General features: G+C 40.8%; 2 protein-coding genes across 3 annotated transcripts in view; one reads left to right on the top strand and one right to left on the bottom strand.

Annotated features, from left to right (window-relative positions):
* srgap2 (SLIT-ROBO Rho GTPase activating protein 2) overlaps window positions 1-7,217 on the bottom strand; it is a 61,855-nt gene extending 54,638 nt beyond the window's left edge. Inside the window, exons 1-2 of one of the 2 annotated variants that reach the window (XM_086291993.1) lie at window positions 6,961-7,217; window positions 6,690-6,850 (exon numbers count right to left, since the gene is read on the bottom strand). In XM_086291993.1, the coding sequence (XP_086148119.1) occupies window positions 6,690-6,756 (67 nt within the window). In that variant the 5' untranslated portion in view covers window positions 6,757-6,850; window positions 6,961-7,217. Of the gene's footprint in view, window positions 1-6,689 lie in introns of both variants that reach the window. The other variant, XM_086291994.1, reaches the window with a different exon arrangement.
* Window positions 7,218-7,741: 524 nt separating this feature from the next.
* Window positions 7,742-12,581, top strand: LOC147330453 (protein FAM72A). The gene is made up of 4 exons (XM_086292000.1): window positions 7,742-8,511; window positions 8,761-8,838; window positions 9,386-9,510; window positions 9,615-12,581. The coding sequence occupies exons 1-4, from the start codon at window positions 8,360-8,362 to the stop codon at window positions 9,707-9,709; spliced, it is 450 nt and encodes a 149-aa protein (XP_086148126.1). The 5' UTR covers window positions 7,742-8,359; the 3' UTR covers window positions 9,710-12,581.
* The last annotated feature ends 1,024 nt before the right edge of the window (window positions 12,582-13,605 follow it).

Below are 13,605 nucleotides of genomic sequence, written 5' to 3'. Positions count from 1 at the left end.
TACCGAACCGAAAGCACTGTATCGAACGGTTCAATATCGATACGAATATCGTTGCACCCCTAATATATATATATATATATATATATATATATATATATATATAAACTTGTTTTTAAAAATCTTTCTCTCCGTTCTTTTATATGATGAAAGGCAAATACGGTAACTGCAGGGAAAACGACCCTCACGCATGAATCACGGTCACAGCATATGTGTGTGCATGAAAGACATTCGTTTCCTTTGCCCAAACACAAAGCCATGGGTCCAAACAGGAAGCTTCACACACTCCTGTATGATTCCTGTGTGTCCCGGCCTCCGAAACCTAAGTTGCACACAAACATCCTTCCTGAGTGATTATTTTAAGCTCTGTCAGCATTTTTAGTCAGCTTACAATACAACATTCAAATCCAAGGCCCCCCTCCTCTGCCCCATTATACCAACACACACTGATAAATAAACACACACACAAACACTGACACAGGATACGCCAAATAATGTTAGAGACTTGTGTGACTGACTCACGGTTGATAATTGCACCACTAAGTCAATGCAGTCAAGCTCTAGTTAGCCAGACGTTGTTAAAAAGATCACACACATGAAGCTTTTCCTCGTCCTCACAACCACACACCCACAAACAGGGCCTGTGCTGCAAACAAGTTCAACACAACCAGGTAGAGCTGGGCGATAGAACGATAACGATATGTATCGCGATATAACTTTTACTCGATAGAGAAATTAAGCTATCGCGATAGACCTCGCCGCTCTTGTCCTCAAAAAAAAAAAAAAAGGTCAGCCAATCCAAACTAAGTAGCGCAGAGCCGAACCAATCACAGCCGCAGCGTCACGTCGCGTGACTTGTTACGTACAGCACAAGTGCCAAGCCGCACGTGTGTTTGTTTGGGAAGCAGCCAGCGGGTAATGGAGGAAATGAGTGTGCCGACTAGAAAAATCAACCGAGCGTGACCGAAGAGAAAACAGATGATGGTTCCAACGCCGGAGAGATTGTCAAACGGAAGAGCCATAGAAGCTCCGTAGTGTGAAGGTATTTCGGCTATTTCAAGTCTGACAAAAAACAGAGTAGCGTGCACTGTAAATTGTGCCGAAAGCAAGTCTGGAAATACAATAAACTGGTGCATGCGTCACACTGTGCGCCACGTTATTGTTTCGGTGAAATGAATTTCTACAATACTGTTAATCCTACTCTCTGCAGTGTTTAAATGCTTACATATACACACAGTTACTGTCCCTCCACACATACGACTCAGTTCTGCTTCTATGCCCCAGCTTTGTTTACTTTTCCCACCGAGGCTTCTAGACTTCTGATTGGCCGACATTTCGGCACGGTTAGGAATCTAGTGCCACCTGCTGCTTTGGCATGTTCATAGCAGCGTTTTCCTTCATTTCTGCCTTTATGTGTGGACGGGATTATTTTTTAAAACGAAAACGGAAAATCTCCGTTTTCAAAAATACCCGTGTACGTGTGGACGTAGCCTCAGTGTCTGACTGGAAGCGCTAATTCGTCATTCGGCTTTTGTCAGACTAAAGTAACTGTTAAAACTGTTTGAAAAGCTCAGCTATACAACAAGGAGAGATTGAGAATTTCCTTTTAGTTCTCAGTTTATTTGATATTGACAAAAGTTAGTCAGTTTTGTCTGTTATTCTGTAAAACAAACTAAGATTTATTTTTAGAATTAATATTTTGTTTCTAAGTGGAATTGACAATTTAGTCTGTTTTGTTTGTTCTATTTTGAAACTTAAACGCTTTAGCGGCTGCCTTTTGTGTAGTTTGCAATATTTGCCTTTATTTATCTGAAAAAGTCTCATGTTCCTTAAGTACATCTGTTGAACTTATTATGGGAAATAAATATTTAAATAAAAACAAGCTGCTGATTATTTCACATTTTACTTGTGAGCAACGGCACATTTAAATCTTACAAATATAGTTATTTGGCTTATATCGTGATAGATATCGTTATCGCCTGAAATGAAAAAAACATATCGTGATATGAAAAAATCTCATATCGCCCAGCTCTACAACCAGGATATCTTTTCATCATCTGACTTAACTACAGTCACGCCAAATGGTCAAATGACACTGGTTATAAGGTCAATGAGTAAACCCAGGTTTTCAGAATCTAGGAATGAGGAGCCAAAAGAAGAGCAAACTATAATCCTAAACAAATATGAGGAAAACAGCACCAAAAACCACAGACTGAGTTAATAGATTATTGCTATCACTTCCCTGGCATTAAGCAACAGGTTATAATTTTGTTTACTGTTAAACTGATATGACACCTAGACATGTTCTTGTAACACATAATAACTATTTCAGACTCAGTTTATCAACTGAAATAACAGATATGAGGAAGAAAACATTATTTAAAACCATAAGTAGGCTTTAACTATCTTTTATAAAGTCCAGTAGCCTAAAGAACTTGGAACTCTCCATTTTCCACTTGCCATGCCACAAAATAAATGTGACATATAGAACAATTAAATGTTTGAAATGTTGGCTTCCCAGCAAGTTCATACCATTTAAGAGTCTAGACCTGATGTTCCTGCAGTACAGCCAAAAGGTGGAGACATTCGCCAAAAGGCCTACAGTGTCTTACTATGGTTTATAAGACCTTCAACTAAACTTGACTGGTCAGTAAGCAGTAGTTAAGAGCTTAACCCTGATTCCTGGTTCATAGCCATTTGATATGAAAGCCATTGCAAAAGTGGGTCAGTGTTTCAAGTGTCGTTTCACTTTTCCTTCTGCCCCTTAACGTGGATAAAGACAAAACAGAGATCTCCACACTGTCCCTGCACCTTCTCTTCAAATAAACATCACTCAACAACAATGGAGTCGCAAAGAGAAATACAGGCCAAGCACAGAACCTCACATAAAACAAAGACAGAGAGCCACAGTCATGCAGACAAAACCTCTTGCTGTGACACCACCTTTCCTATTGTGTGCTAGTGAAAGCAGCCATTTATCCTAAATCATATGTTTCTCTGGCAACCGTAAACACGCAGTTTATATGTACACATAGACAGACGCACATCACACTTGCAGAGATGACTGAGCTTATTAGCCTGCTAGGAAAAGTAAGTAAAGTAAGGATACTGTTTCTTTAAATGGGTCTCTCAGTATTTACTCTAAAACTCAGCAACAGTTATTCAGTTCGACGTCAAATTGAATGGCCACTCGTACCCTTTTTGTATTTTTTTTCAGCAAACCACAAAAACACCACGGCCAATCAAAATTGATCAGTGGCAACAAAGGCAGATAGTTATTAACATTCCCAGATGTGTAAAACACCGACAGCTGCTTAAGGGCTGAGCCAAAACGCATTTGAAAAATGAAACATCTGTTAAAAGACTCGGCACACCTTAATTTTCCACTAAAATATTTCTTGCTCCTGATATTAAAGGCTGCCACTGGAATATAGGAAGTTGCTCTCTAGTGTTTGGTCGACACACATTTACAGGCTTTCACCCTAACCCTCGTTTACCTGCCTGCAAACACGTGTGGATTTTTAAAATTACAATAGAAAGATCTACTTAAAGTGCTGGTGAATAGTCACAGCTTTTTTTATTTGGTTCCCAAAAAACTCAATACTCTGAAGTCATAACCTCTCTATCCCTCTGCAAATATGTCGTATTTTCTCTTCCTCTTTCTCCATTCCTGATTCTCTTTCTGTCTGTCTTTTACTTCTCAGCACATCTGTCTGTGTGTGTGTGTGCCTCTCTTCAGGCACTTATACACACACACACACCCTCTTCCAAACCAAGTAGGAAAATTCCTTTCATCAGCCAGAATCCAATATTAGAATATCGGGACTCTGTCTGTGTGAAATAACAAAGACAAAGAGATGACAGCATTCGAGCGCCGGTGTGCATTTAAAACCTTATCCAGGTACCCTGTCAACAGATGAGGTGACCACGTCCACTGACATCGCCGTGCCTGTGGTATCGAGTCACAACATCATTTTTTGGTAATCAAAAGAATACAGAGCATTACAAATCATAATGTCAAATACAAGTATTTTCCATCTGTAAAAGTCAAACAGTCACCAGTTACTGAGTGTATTTTAAGCTTTAAAACACTGAGCCATATAAAGGGAACAAATAATCTCAAAATCTCACCAGAGCTTTTGATGATTTTTCATCTTTTTCTGCCCAATACTGCCTAATGTTGCATGGAATACTAAAACTACATAACACGTGGATACCATCTCTATTTCCACCAAGTAACAACTGTGCTAGAACACAGTATGATGGCACAGATGATCAGTGTATGTATGTATGACAATACTGCAGAAGTGTGACCAGTCTGTAGAAACAATAAACCACAGGCCACAAACACAAATTTATAGTAGCTAATAAGCCAGAATAATCAGCAGAAATCCATTCACCGTGTGCTTGACAAACACTGTCAAGCACACTCATCAGTGAGAGCGTGAGCATTCATGCCTCTCCCTCTCTTGCTGCAGCGCTTCATGAATGTCATCTGGGGAGGATTTAAATCCATTTTCCCCATGATGCTGCAGTGCATGGCTGCGACATGTAAAGTCTATCCCTTCTGCCTGATAATAGCAGAGTCATGCAGGTACGCATGAGCCCTTCTTGGCTAGCAGGACTGAAATTTGTAGAGCGGATCTAGCGAAGATTTGGGAAACAAGACAGACACGCGTTAGCAAACACAGAGAGAAAAAGAGTGAGAGCTGCCTGATGCTTTCTACAAGAGAGTCTTTAGCAGCAGCACACAGGATAATGACAGGCTGTAGTGAAGGCATGCTGTTGGGAATGTCACAGAAGAGACACCATCTCGATGCATCTCTACACACACACACCCCTCAAATAGATATGAGGATGCACAGATTTACCCTATAATCAGTTCCTTCTAGATAGGATGGGGAGCAGTGAGGTAAGTGACAGGAGGAATCAATGCAGAGGGTCGATGGGCAAACATTAAGTCCGCAGTCTGACAAACCCAGCAGACGGTGCCCACAAAACAGCACAGACAGAAAGTCTTTACACGTGCCGCTGGGCATAAACAGCAGTCTAAAAGGACACAGAGACAACGGCGCTAATGCCACTGTGGTGCCAGCCAAAGTTTTCAAATGAAGCAAAGAAGGAAGAAATGGTTAACTGTGAGCCAGGTTACCCTGAATTACTCTGGTGTTTTGTTCAGATGCCAGAAATACCTGTTTTAGTGCATCGCCAAATCAAACCTCTGCCAGGATTTGTTGCAGATTTAGTGTCAGAAAAATAAAATAAAGAATATTGAAAGGAAAGGTTTGAGAGGTCTAAAATAAACCTCAGTTCAACTGCACAAATAAACAACAGCTTATGGATGACTAGCTTCAATGACCTGAGGTTCCATAAACTTGTTAAATCTATGCCAACGGGGACATCAAAGGTGTGTTTTGTCTGCTTTCCGTTGCTCCACACCTCACTGAGACACTCGACGAGCGCTCTTCCTTGTGTTTGCCACTCATATGTGCATTGACACCAGTAATTCCAGTTTAACAACCTTGTGATCTCCGATAACGCTTCAAAAGTATTTTGTTCCTTACTGACTATCAAGCTTCGTCAAAGAACGCCATGGGGAATTTCTTCGGCAGAAGAGGAGTGCTGAGAGGTGCCAGTAAAGAGGCGAGGGCGTGAAGTGGGCTGGTGTCTTCTCTTCGAAATGGAAATAAGAATCAAGCAGTCGTGGTGGTGGTGTTGGGGGATAAGCCAAGCAGTGGCCCATCTTATCTAGTCATCTGGCACTGCAGTAACAGTGCAAACATGCTGTAACACCCACTCCCCTTCCTGGTACCTCTGAGCCTGTTCCTTCCCTCTCCAGCCTCAAGTACATACCACACAACCCCTCACCCCCCAAGATCTGATAAGCACACACTGTCACTCTGAGTGACAGTGGGTGCTGGATCCAGTGTGACTGCCTGATGACAGGGAAAAAAATCAACAAACACAACAATCAGCTAGCGACTAGTTAACAACTCAAACGATCCTTCCTAACAGCTACAATCTACTCTCCCAGCCCTCTCGTGTCCTTGATCACCGGCAGAAGCTGCACCGATGAACTGCGATCGATGAACAAGCCAGGGCACAAATCGATCATTTAATTGCAGTCTGCGTTTAACGCATGAGCGAGCGGTGCCGGTGCACAGCAGCAGCACAGACACGCAGGAGACACAGAAGGGGAAAGAAAACGCCCTGCCTTGTACAGTGTCGAAACCTCAGCCCTGTGGGTCCTCTACGCAAACATACACACATCACCTTAACGTATGCTTTGATAGGAGGCCGCGGTGAGACCACATCTGGACGACACCTAATTTGTGAGCGTTTCCTTTCGCCTTTTGTTGGCCATCGGCGCGTTGCCTTAAAGGAGAGCGATCACACGCTTGGGGGCACGCTGATCATCATGTACCATTTATGATTGCCATTATTTATACACACAAAAAGTGATCCGCCACGTCTGCACAATGACAACCTTCTCGAATGGTTGGTGAAATGCAAAGGCAAGTCTGTCCTTTACGCCTGGTAGGATAGGAGAGGTGAGGGTAACAGAAAAAAATGGGATGCATTACGCCAAGTCAGATCAAACACAGCACGCAGTAAAGTAAGCACAGATTTGACGCTAAATCTCTCCGGGTTGTACTGCATGAAAACATCTGAGGGGCTTTGAAAAGTTTTACCTTTAACTTGAGTCTCATATTCGGCCACGATCTCCTTGTCCTTTCGGAATTTCGCTGGAGACGTCATGGCTGAGTTTGGAGATCAACCACTTGTCCTCGCAGTAAAGTCAAATTTCTCTTAATAATTCAACAAATCAGCCGTAGATGGAAGGATTGTCAATCTGGAGCCGGTTTTTCAAAAAAGGAAAAAAGAAACAAAACAGCCAAAATGAGATATTTACAGCTCTTCAGTGTTCCCGTGGATAAGTATTGTCTCCCTGCCTCTGCTCACTCAGGGCGCATTGTGAGTTTGGCGCTGCTGCTGCTGTGCTCCTTCCCGACGCCGCGCCTCACCGCCTCCTCAAGAGTAATGGTGCCAACAGCTTCATGAGAAAGGAGAGTCATTCCCTTTACGAAAAAAAAAACCCGATTAACTTCTTACTCAGCACTTTGGAAAGTTTTTTCTTTTGTTACTTGCCCCGAGCGAATCTCGATCTCACTGCTGCCCGTATGCTTGTCTAAACTAAAGTGCTACCCTCTCTTCCACCACCCACCTCCTGAAGTGCGAAAGAGGAAACCAAGTGGAGAGATGGAGGGGCTGGCTGCTGGTCAGCCCCCAGTGCGCAGGACAGGCATGGATGCACACATTCACGAGTACATACAACTACATCTGCTACAGCAAGCCTTTAGCTTGCATGCTGCAGGACCGACGGGTATTTATTTGCCTAGGTGAGCTTAGTTTAAATGTGTTGGTAGAGGAACACCTATTTAGGAGCAGGTCACTGCAAATGTGGCTGAAGAGAGCCTCGTGCTTTATTTAGCTATGAACATTAGCGTAAATGCATGTAAATTCTAACCCTTAAACGGTAACACGCTAGTTGTGAATAAATACATACATTCCTTCATAAATTCAGCTTTTATAAGAACAGAATACCTGTATACATATATTAAAATGCATTCCATCTTCAGCCTATTACTACGTCAACTTTCTTTTTCTTTTACACTGGCTAAACTACGACCCCGCCTCATACCTACCACTCCACCACGATTGGTCAAACGGTCACACGTGAACGACATTCAAGTCCACCAATCAGCTTTTTTCAGAATTTTGAATCAGGGTTCGTCAAGTTGAATTTTTACCCAATCGCATTCAGAATCCGTAATGAATTTGACCAATAGCGTTGGTTACTATAAAGTGTACATCCAATCAAAATAGCGTATAGGGTCTTTTAAAGATAGTTTAAGGAAGTCCCGTTAAATACCAGGAAGTTGTAAACAAAGCTGACAGCTATTTAGTTAGCTGTTAAGTACATGAATGGATGCCCAGTAAGCCGTGAAAACAGGCCAGTTGTTCATCGATATCGTGGATTAATTAACAGTACAGCTTGTTTTATACATATAGAGCGGGTTTCGCGAGAATATATATATATATATATATATCCCTTCGTATGTTCGTTTCACAAGCTAACGTTAGCTGCCTTCCGTTATATCGTTAGGAAAGGCTAACGTTTGCACAAGGACATTGGAGCTAGCGTTGACGCTTGCAAAGTTAATTTACAGCTTTATTAAACCGAAGTGAACGGTTAGTGAGAATTCTCAGTGTCTGGTTCTTTTTTCCCTTTCTGCGTTTGCTGTCCGGAGGCAGAAAGAACGTGAAAAAAAGGGCGAAGTCCGCATTTAGCAAAACAACAATGTCTACTTCAAACGCTAATTTTAAAAACAAGTGTGTGACCCAGGTGAACTGCATATTTTGTGACAGCCTGCTCTGCACGAGAGGCATGAAGGCAGTGCTTCTTGCAGACACCGAGGTCGAGCTGTTTTCCACTGACATACCTCCCAATAGGTAAGAGCTAATTTTCTTAGTAGTGCTGCTAGTTTTTGTTTATGTCGGTTTCCAAGGCAAGTGGCAAAACTGTGGCAAAGTGATGTCTGTCTGCTTAACCGATTGGAGGAGATACACAATGCTCTGGCCAAGCTGCCGTTATAATTAATAGGGTTTGTTGTATGACAATATAAAATAAGTGTGTGTGTTGTTGTTTTTTTGTCCTTTAATGGGTGTGTTTGTGTCTCCTTGCACGAACCCTCCCCGCAGAACTGTTGACTTTGTGGCCAGCTGCTACTCCACTGAAAGCTGTAAATGCAAACTGAGAGACATCGCATGTCTCAAATGGTATATATTATATTATATTATTCCTTTTCGTCTTTGCAGTGTTTACTTTGGAAACATAATCTGTTGATATTCATAAGAAGGACACCAAACAGGTAGTTGCATATGTACACATATCTGTACAAATTGTTGGGCCTGTCAACTGTAAGTTTATATGCTGATTATTTTATTTTTGAGCCTGTTGCTATACTAAACATTAGGTAGTGCTTGAAAAGCAACATTACAATTTATACACTTTAGCACAAGTGATCAAATGATACCGGAAAATACTTGTCTTTACTTAAAAATGTCAGTTAAATAAATATTAAAGCCATTGCCAGTTATGTCTGCACATATTAATTTTAAATCATATTTACAGCACAGTACAGTAAACAGTGAACCTTTATAGAGCTTCATTTGTGTTCATGGGCTTTTGTTATTGTACGCAGGGCAAACACAAACATGTGTTAGATAATGGAAACTCACTAGTAGTGTTGGCACTTTTCAGAAGTGCCCCCAGCAAATAGCTGACTCACGTTTCTTCTTTATCCTCGCTCCCTCCCTCTTTTAGTGGAAATGTTGTGGGCTATCACGTTGTAGCCCCCTGCAAACCCTGCCTGCTCTCCTGTAACAACGGCCACTTCTGGATGTTCAATAGCGATGCTGTTTCTACTCTCAACAGACTGGATTCAACGGGTCAGTATAAATTCACCTTTGATAAAACTGAAAAGCTATGCAATTGCATAGTCCATGAGATGTGTACATAAGACTTCATAAGTCCCCTTCACATGTGTCTGCAGGCCTTAATCTGCTCCTTTGGGGAGATCTTCCTGAGCTAGATGACAGCGAGAATGAAGAATCAGAAAGCCCATCAGAGGAGGAGTGTATTAGGTAGAGTGGGATATGGACAATGTGAGAGACCTGGAGTGCCAGCTTTTGAGAGGTGGAGATTTAAAAAAAGAAAAAAAGTGTATAATCCATGCTGGGATGAGACAAAAGAAGAGGAACCAAAAGGGTAAATGAACACCCAGTTACATGGGACCAGCAATCCTGCTGTACTACTCTGTGTGGGCTGAAAGATTAAACCATTGTTCACTTATGACCCTACCTGGAAAAAAAAAGTGGTGTCACAGCAGGTGTTTTTCCACTATAAGCTGGCAGAGAACACCTGCCTTGACATTAGTGATTTGGGGTGTGGCTGTAAATACTGGAAGGTTTAAACCCAAAGAGAGCGGTACAGGGGAAGCTTTTGGTGCTCGTAATTGAGTGTTTTAATTACCCTTTAACCTGTGACCATGCCTTTCCTGATCACTTTTCACTGTTAAAAGCACAGACACGCACATTCACACATTCTTTTCAGTCTTTCTCTCATTTTTGTACATTTGTGTGCTATTATTTTAACAAAAAAAAAAAACATGCAGCTGAATTAAATTGAAAATAACAGACAGCTACACTCCATAATGTAGTGTGTTCTGCTTTTCAGAGCTCATTGTTTTGATCAGCCTTATGAAAAGTTGGGTGTGGTGTGATTAATTAATGGTACATACCAGTGAATGCTTTGCTTTTTCACACCATTAACACCATCAGATTTTTCTGGGTAGGAGGTCTGAAATTTACCTATATCCTTTTTTTTAATAGCACTTATCTTTATGTTGAATGTGCTGTAATAAGTAAAACTTCTAATAACGGTAATCTTTTAATCTCTGGAGGCCTTTTCAGATATGGGACATTAAAATGTTAAAGTGACACCATTCTGTTCTTCAGACATGGGTGACTTTTACGTTCATGTTCCTCGAGGTTTTATTAAGATATACTAAGGGGACTGACAAAGAGACAAACGTGTGTTTGTAATATTTTGAGTGATATGTCGAATTATTGGCAGCAGCTATTGACGCGTAAAGAAAAAAAAGAGCTTTTCTGTCTTATTGGGATCAACTCGTGAGATACTCAACTCGCACAGATGCAGCAGAGGCATGCATTCAGATTTACGCCATGTCGAATGTGACACAAATTTTTTCTACCCGGAAAAATTACTGTCACGACTTTTGCTTAAAAGTTATCGGGGTGCCCATTCAGGCACAAAGCTAACATGCTCAGATGCTGTCAAATTAATGAAAAGGCGCTAACTGAAACTTTGAGTTCTTTTTGAATCCCTCATATTGAAGAAATAGCACAATTACAGAGTGATGTATCTATTTATGTTCCTTGGTCGTAAAGGGCATATTTAATTTAGGTTACCTTACAATCTGCTCTTCTGTCATTGGTGGATTTTGAGATGCTGACATAGTGTTTGCTGCACTTGTGATAGCAGCATTTAAGTGTTTAACACCCAGCCGAGTCTGACTGTAGCAGTGTTCCTTACTAACTTACTAACCTATGAATGGGTTGTGCTTTCACACAAGCCTGTGGAGCAGCTGAGTGGAGTATTCACCCAGAGCTCAAACAATAAATAGCTCAATATAAACAAATGCTTACATTTGTGACAATTTAAAAAAAGCATGCCGATCATGAAGCAAGATCGTGAAAACATGAGCTCAAATGGGTGCGAGTGTCCTAGCTCTGTTTCTGTTGCACAACTGTTCACTTTTTATGTAGCAGCATACCTGTAGCAACTGAGGAGATGGAAAAAGTGAACTCCAAAGAATCATGGGACATATCAGTGTTTAACTTACAGGTTGCCTCCTAGTCTAGAAAGATAATTACTTCATGTGGCGCCTGATTTATAGAAAAGCCTTTGACTTTTTATTTGTGAGCTGTTTGAAATGATGCTTAAACCAGTGCTACAAAGCTCCCAAAATTGAATATTTTAGCCTTACTGAAATGAACCTCTGTTAAACTGTAACCTCTGGGCTGTTGCTGTATATTAACCTGTCATCACTGAGTGACCAGGCCATTTACTCAGCAAGCTACAAAATCCTCCATTCACAACAGACTCAACTCAAAGCCTCTTTTTCACAGTGCCATCCTTAAGCTCTTGTTATTGTTTCACTGCTGTGCCCTGCTAATACTATGATCCTGTCTTAAAGTAACAATGTTTCTGTGGGTGATTGACAACTTCCTGTGTTGCCGGTGAACATTATTTTAAAAAAGGAAAAAATGAGCAAATGTTGAATGTCCCACTTTTTAGGTGAAGGAAGAGGAGAAGAAAGGAAGCAGCTTTTTAAAATGTTTAACTGGCCTCTGTTTGTCTATGCTATAGCCTTTAGTTGTGGAAATACACCCATAAACGAGGAAACTTTTTCTGTATTTTCCACATCTATCACCTTTTAAAAATTATAACTGACAGTCTGTCACACTTTCACACCAAATACTGTCTGTGTGGATACCATACAGTGCATCAGCTAGGTATTTATTATATCCACAAACCAAATATCTATCACCACATACTTACTTTGGGGTTTTTTTGTTTACAAAATTTGTTTACAACTGCTTGTTTTGTTTTGTGCTGTAGTACTTATGTCTCTGTTTCTGTATTTAATATTTAATTGTGTAGTGCTTTGTTTTGTACATTTAAAGACTGAATGTGTGCAGTTTTACCTCAAGAAGGTATTACTCGTGAGCTTCCTCTGGCTAGGACAATTGTCAAATGATAATCAGAAGAACTATTTAAATGGCTGTGTCTGGATGTGAATAACTTTGATTAACATGCCCTGCTGAAAATGTATATTTTGGAATTGCACTGAAACTGCATTGATAGTTTGAAGAAAATGATTTGTTGTTTTGTATGCTTGTTAAATTAATAAAGTTTTTCTTTTTTTTCAAAGTTTCTCAGTTGCCCCAAACTTTTTTTTTTGTTGTCAGTTTTTTTTGAGTATATAACAAGTGGACACTTTATTAGAGATACTGCTCAACTGCAAATGCAAGCATCTGTTTAGCCAAGACAGACAGCAACTCAATGCACCATGTTCAAACTGAGCATCAGTGAAGAAAGGTGATACAAGTGACTTTGCATATGGAGTGACTGTTGTTGGCACAGGGATCTTGTCTGAATATTAGACAACAGTAACTCAAATGATCTGTTGTTACAACCGAGGTATGCAGAAGAGGATATAGCTACAGCAGCAGAACACCACATCAGGTGCCACTTCCATCAGCTAAGAACAGGAAATGAGCTACAAATCCCACGCGCTCACCAGTATAGGACAATAGAAGACTGGCGAAACATTCTCTGGTCTAATGAGTCTTGATTTCTGCTGCAAAATTCCGATGGTAGAGTCACTGTGGGGGATATGTTTTTGGAGTATTTTGGACTACTTGGCACCAACTGAGCATTATTGCTGATGATGTCTTTTGTTTTTGTACAAATCGTCTGATTGCTTCTTTCTGTAGGATAACATGCAGCGTCACAAAGCTCATATCATCTCAGACTAGATTCTTAATATGACAATGCGTTCATTTTGCACAAACAGCCTCCAGAGTGTCCAGATTTCAATCCAACTGAGCACCTTTGGGATGTGGTGGAAAGGGAGAGTCACATAATGGATGTGCAGCTGACAAATCAGCAACAACTGTGCTATTTACCCCATCTTTTACTTATTTATTTGTTCTGTCAAATTAAGCAGATGACTCCACTGGCTTTATCATTTCACATTTTAATCTTATTGAGCCAGGAATCCATCCCATGTCTCTGAACACCCCAGTTAGGATCCAGAAAAAGCGTTCTGCTCTGTTTTATATTCCGTAAATCCTCCGCATCCCTGGAGTATCATTTAATTATAGGGAAGACTTGCAAGTTCTTCACATATTTTTAATTTGCTGACAACAGACCCCAACGCTATCCCGGCTGCTTCA

Source organism: Aulonocara sp. 'chitande type north' Nkhata Bay, linkage group LG5 (assembly GCF_057382095.1).
Source record: "Aulonocara sp. 'chitande type north' Nkhata Bay isolate Kocher_YH1m ecotype deep benthic linkage group LG5, A_spYH_male_GT1.1, whole genome shotgun sequence".
In the NCBI taxonomy this organism is placed as follows: Eukaryota; Metazoa; Chordata; class Actinopteri; order Cichliformes; family Cichlidae; genus Aulonocara; species Aulonocara sp. 'chitande type north' Nkhata Bay.
The sequence above is the reverse complement of the archived record's forward strand: the minus strand, read 5'-3'. Positions and strand labels throughout refer to the sequence as shown.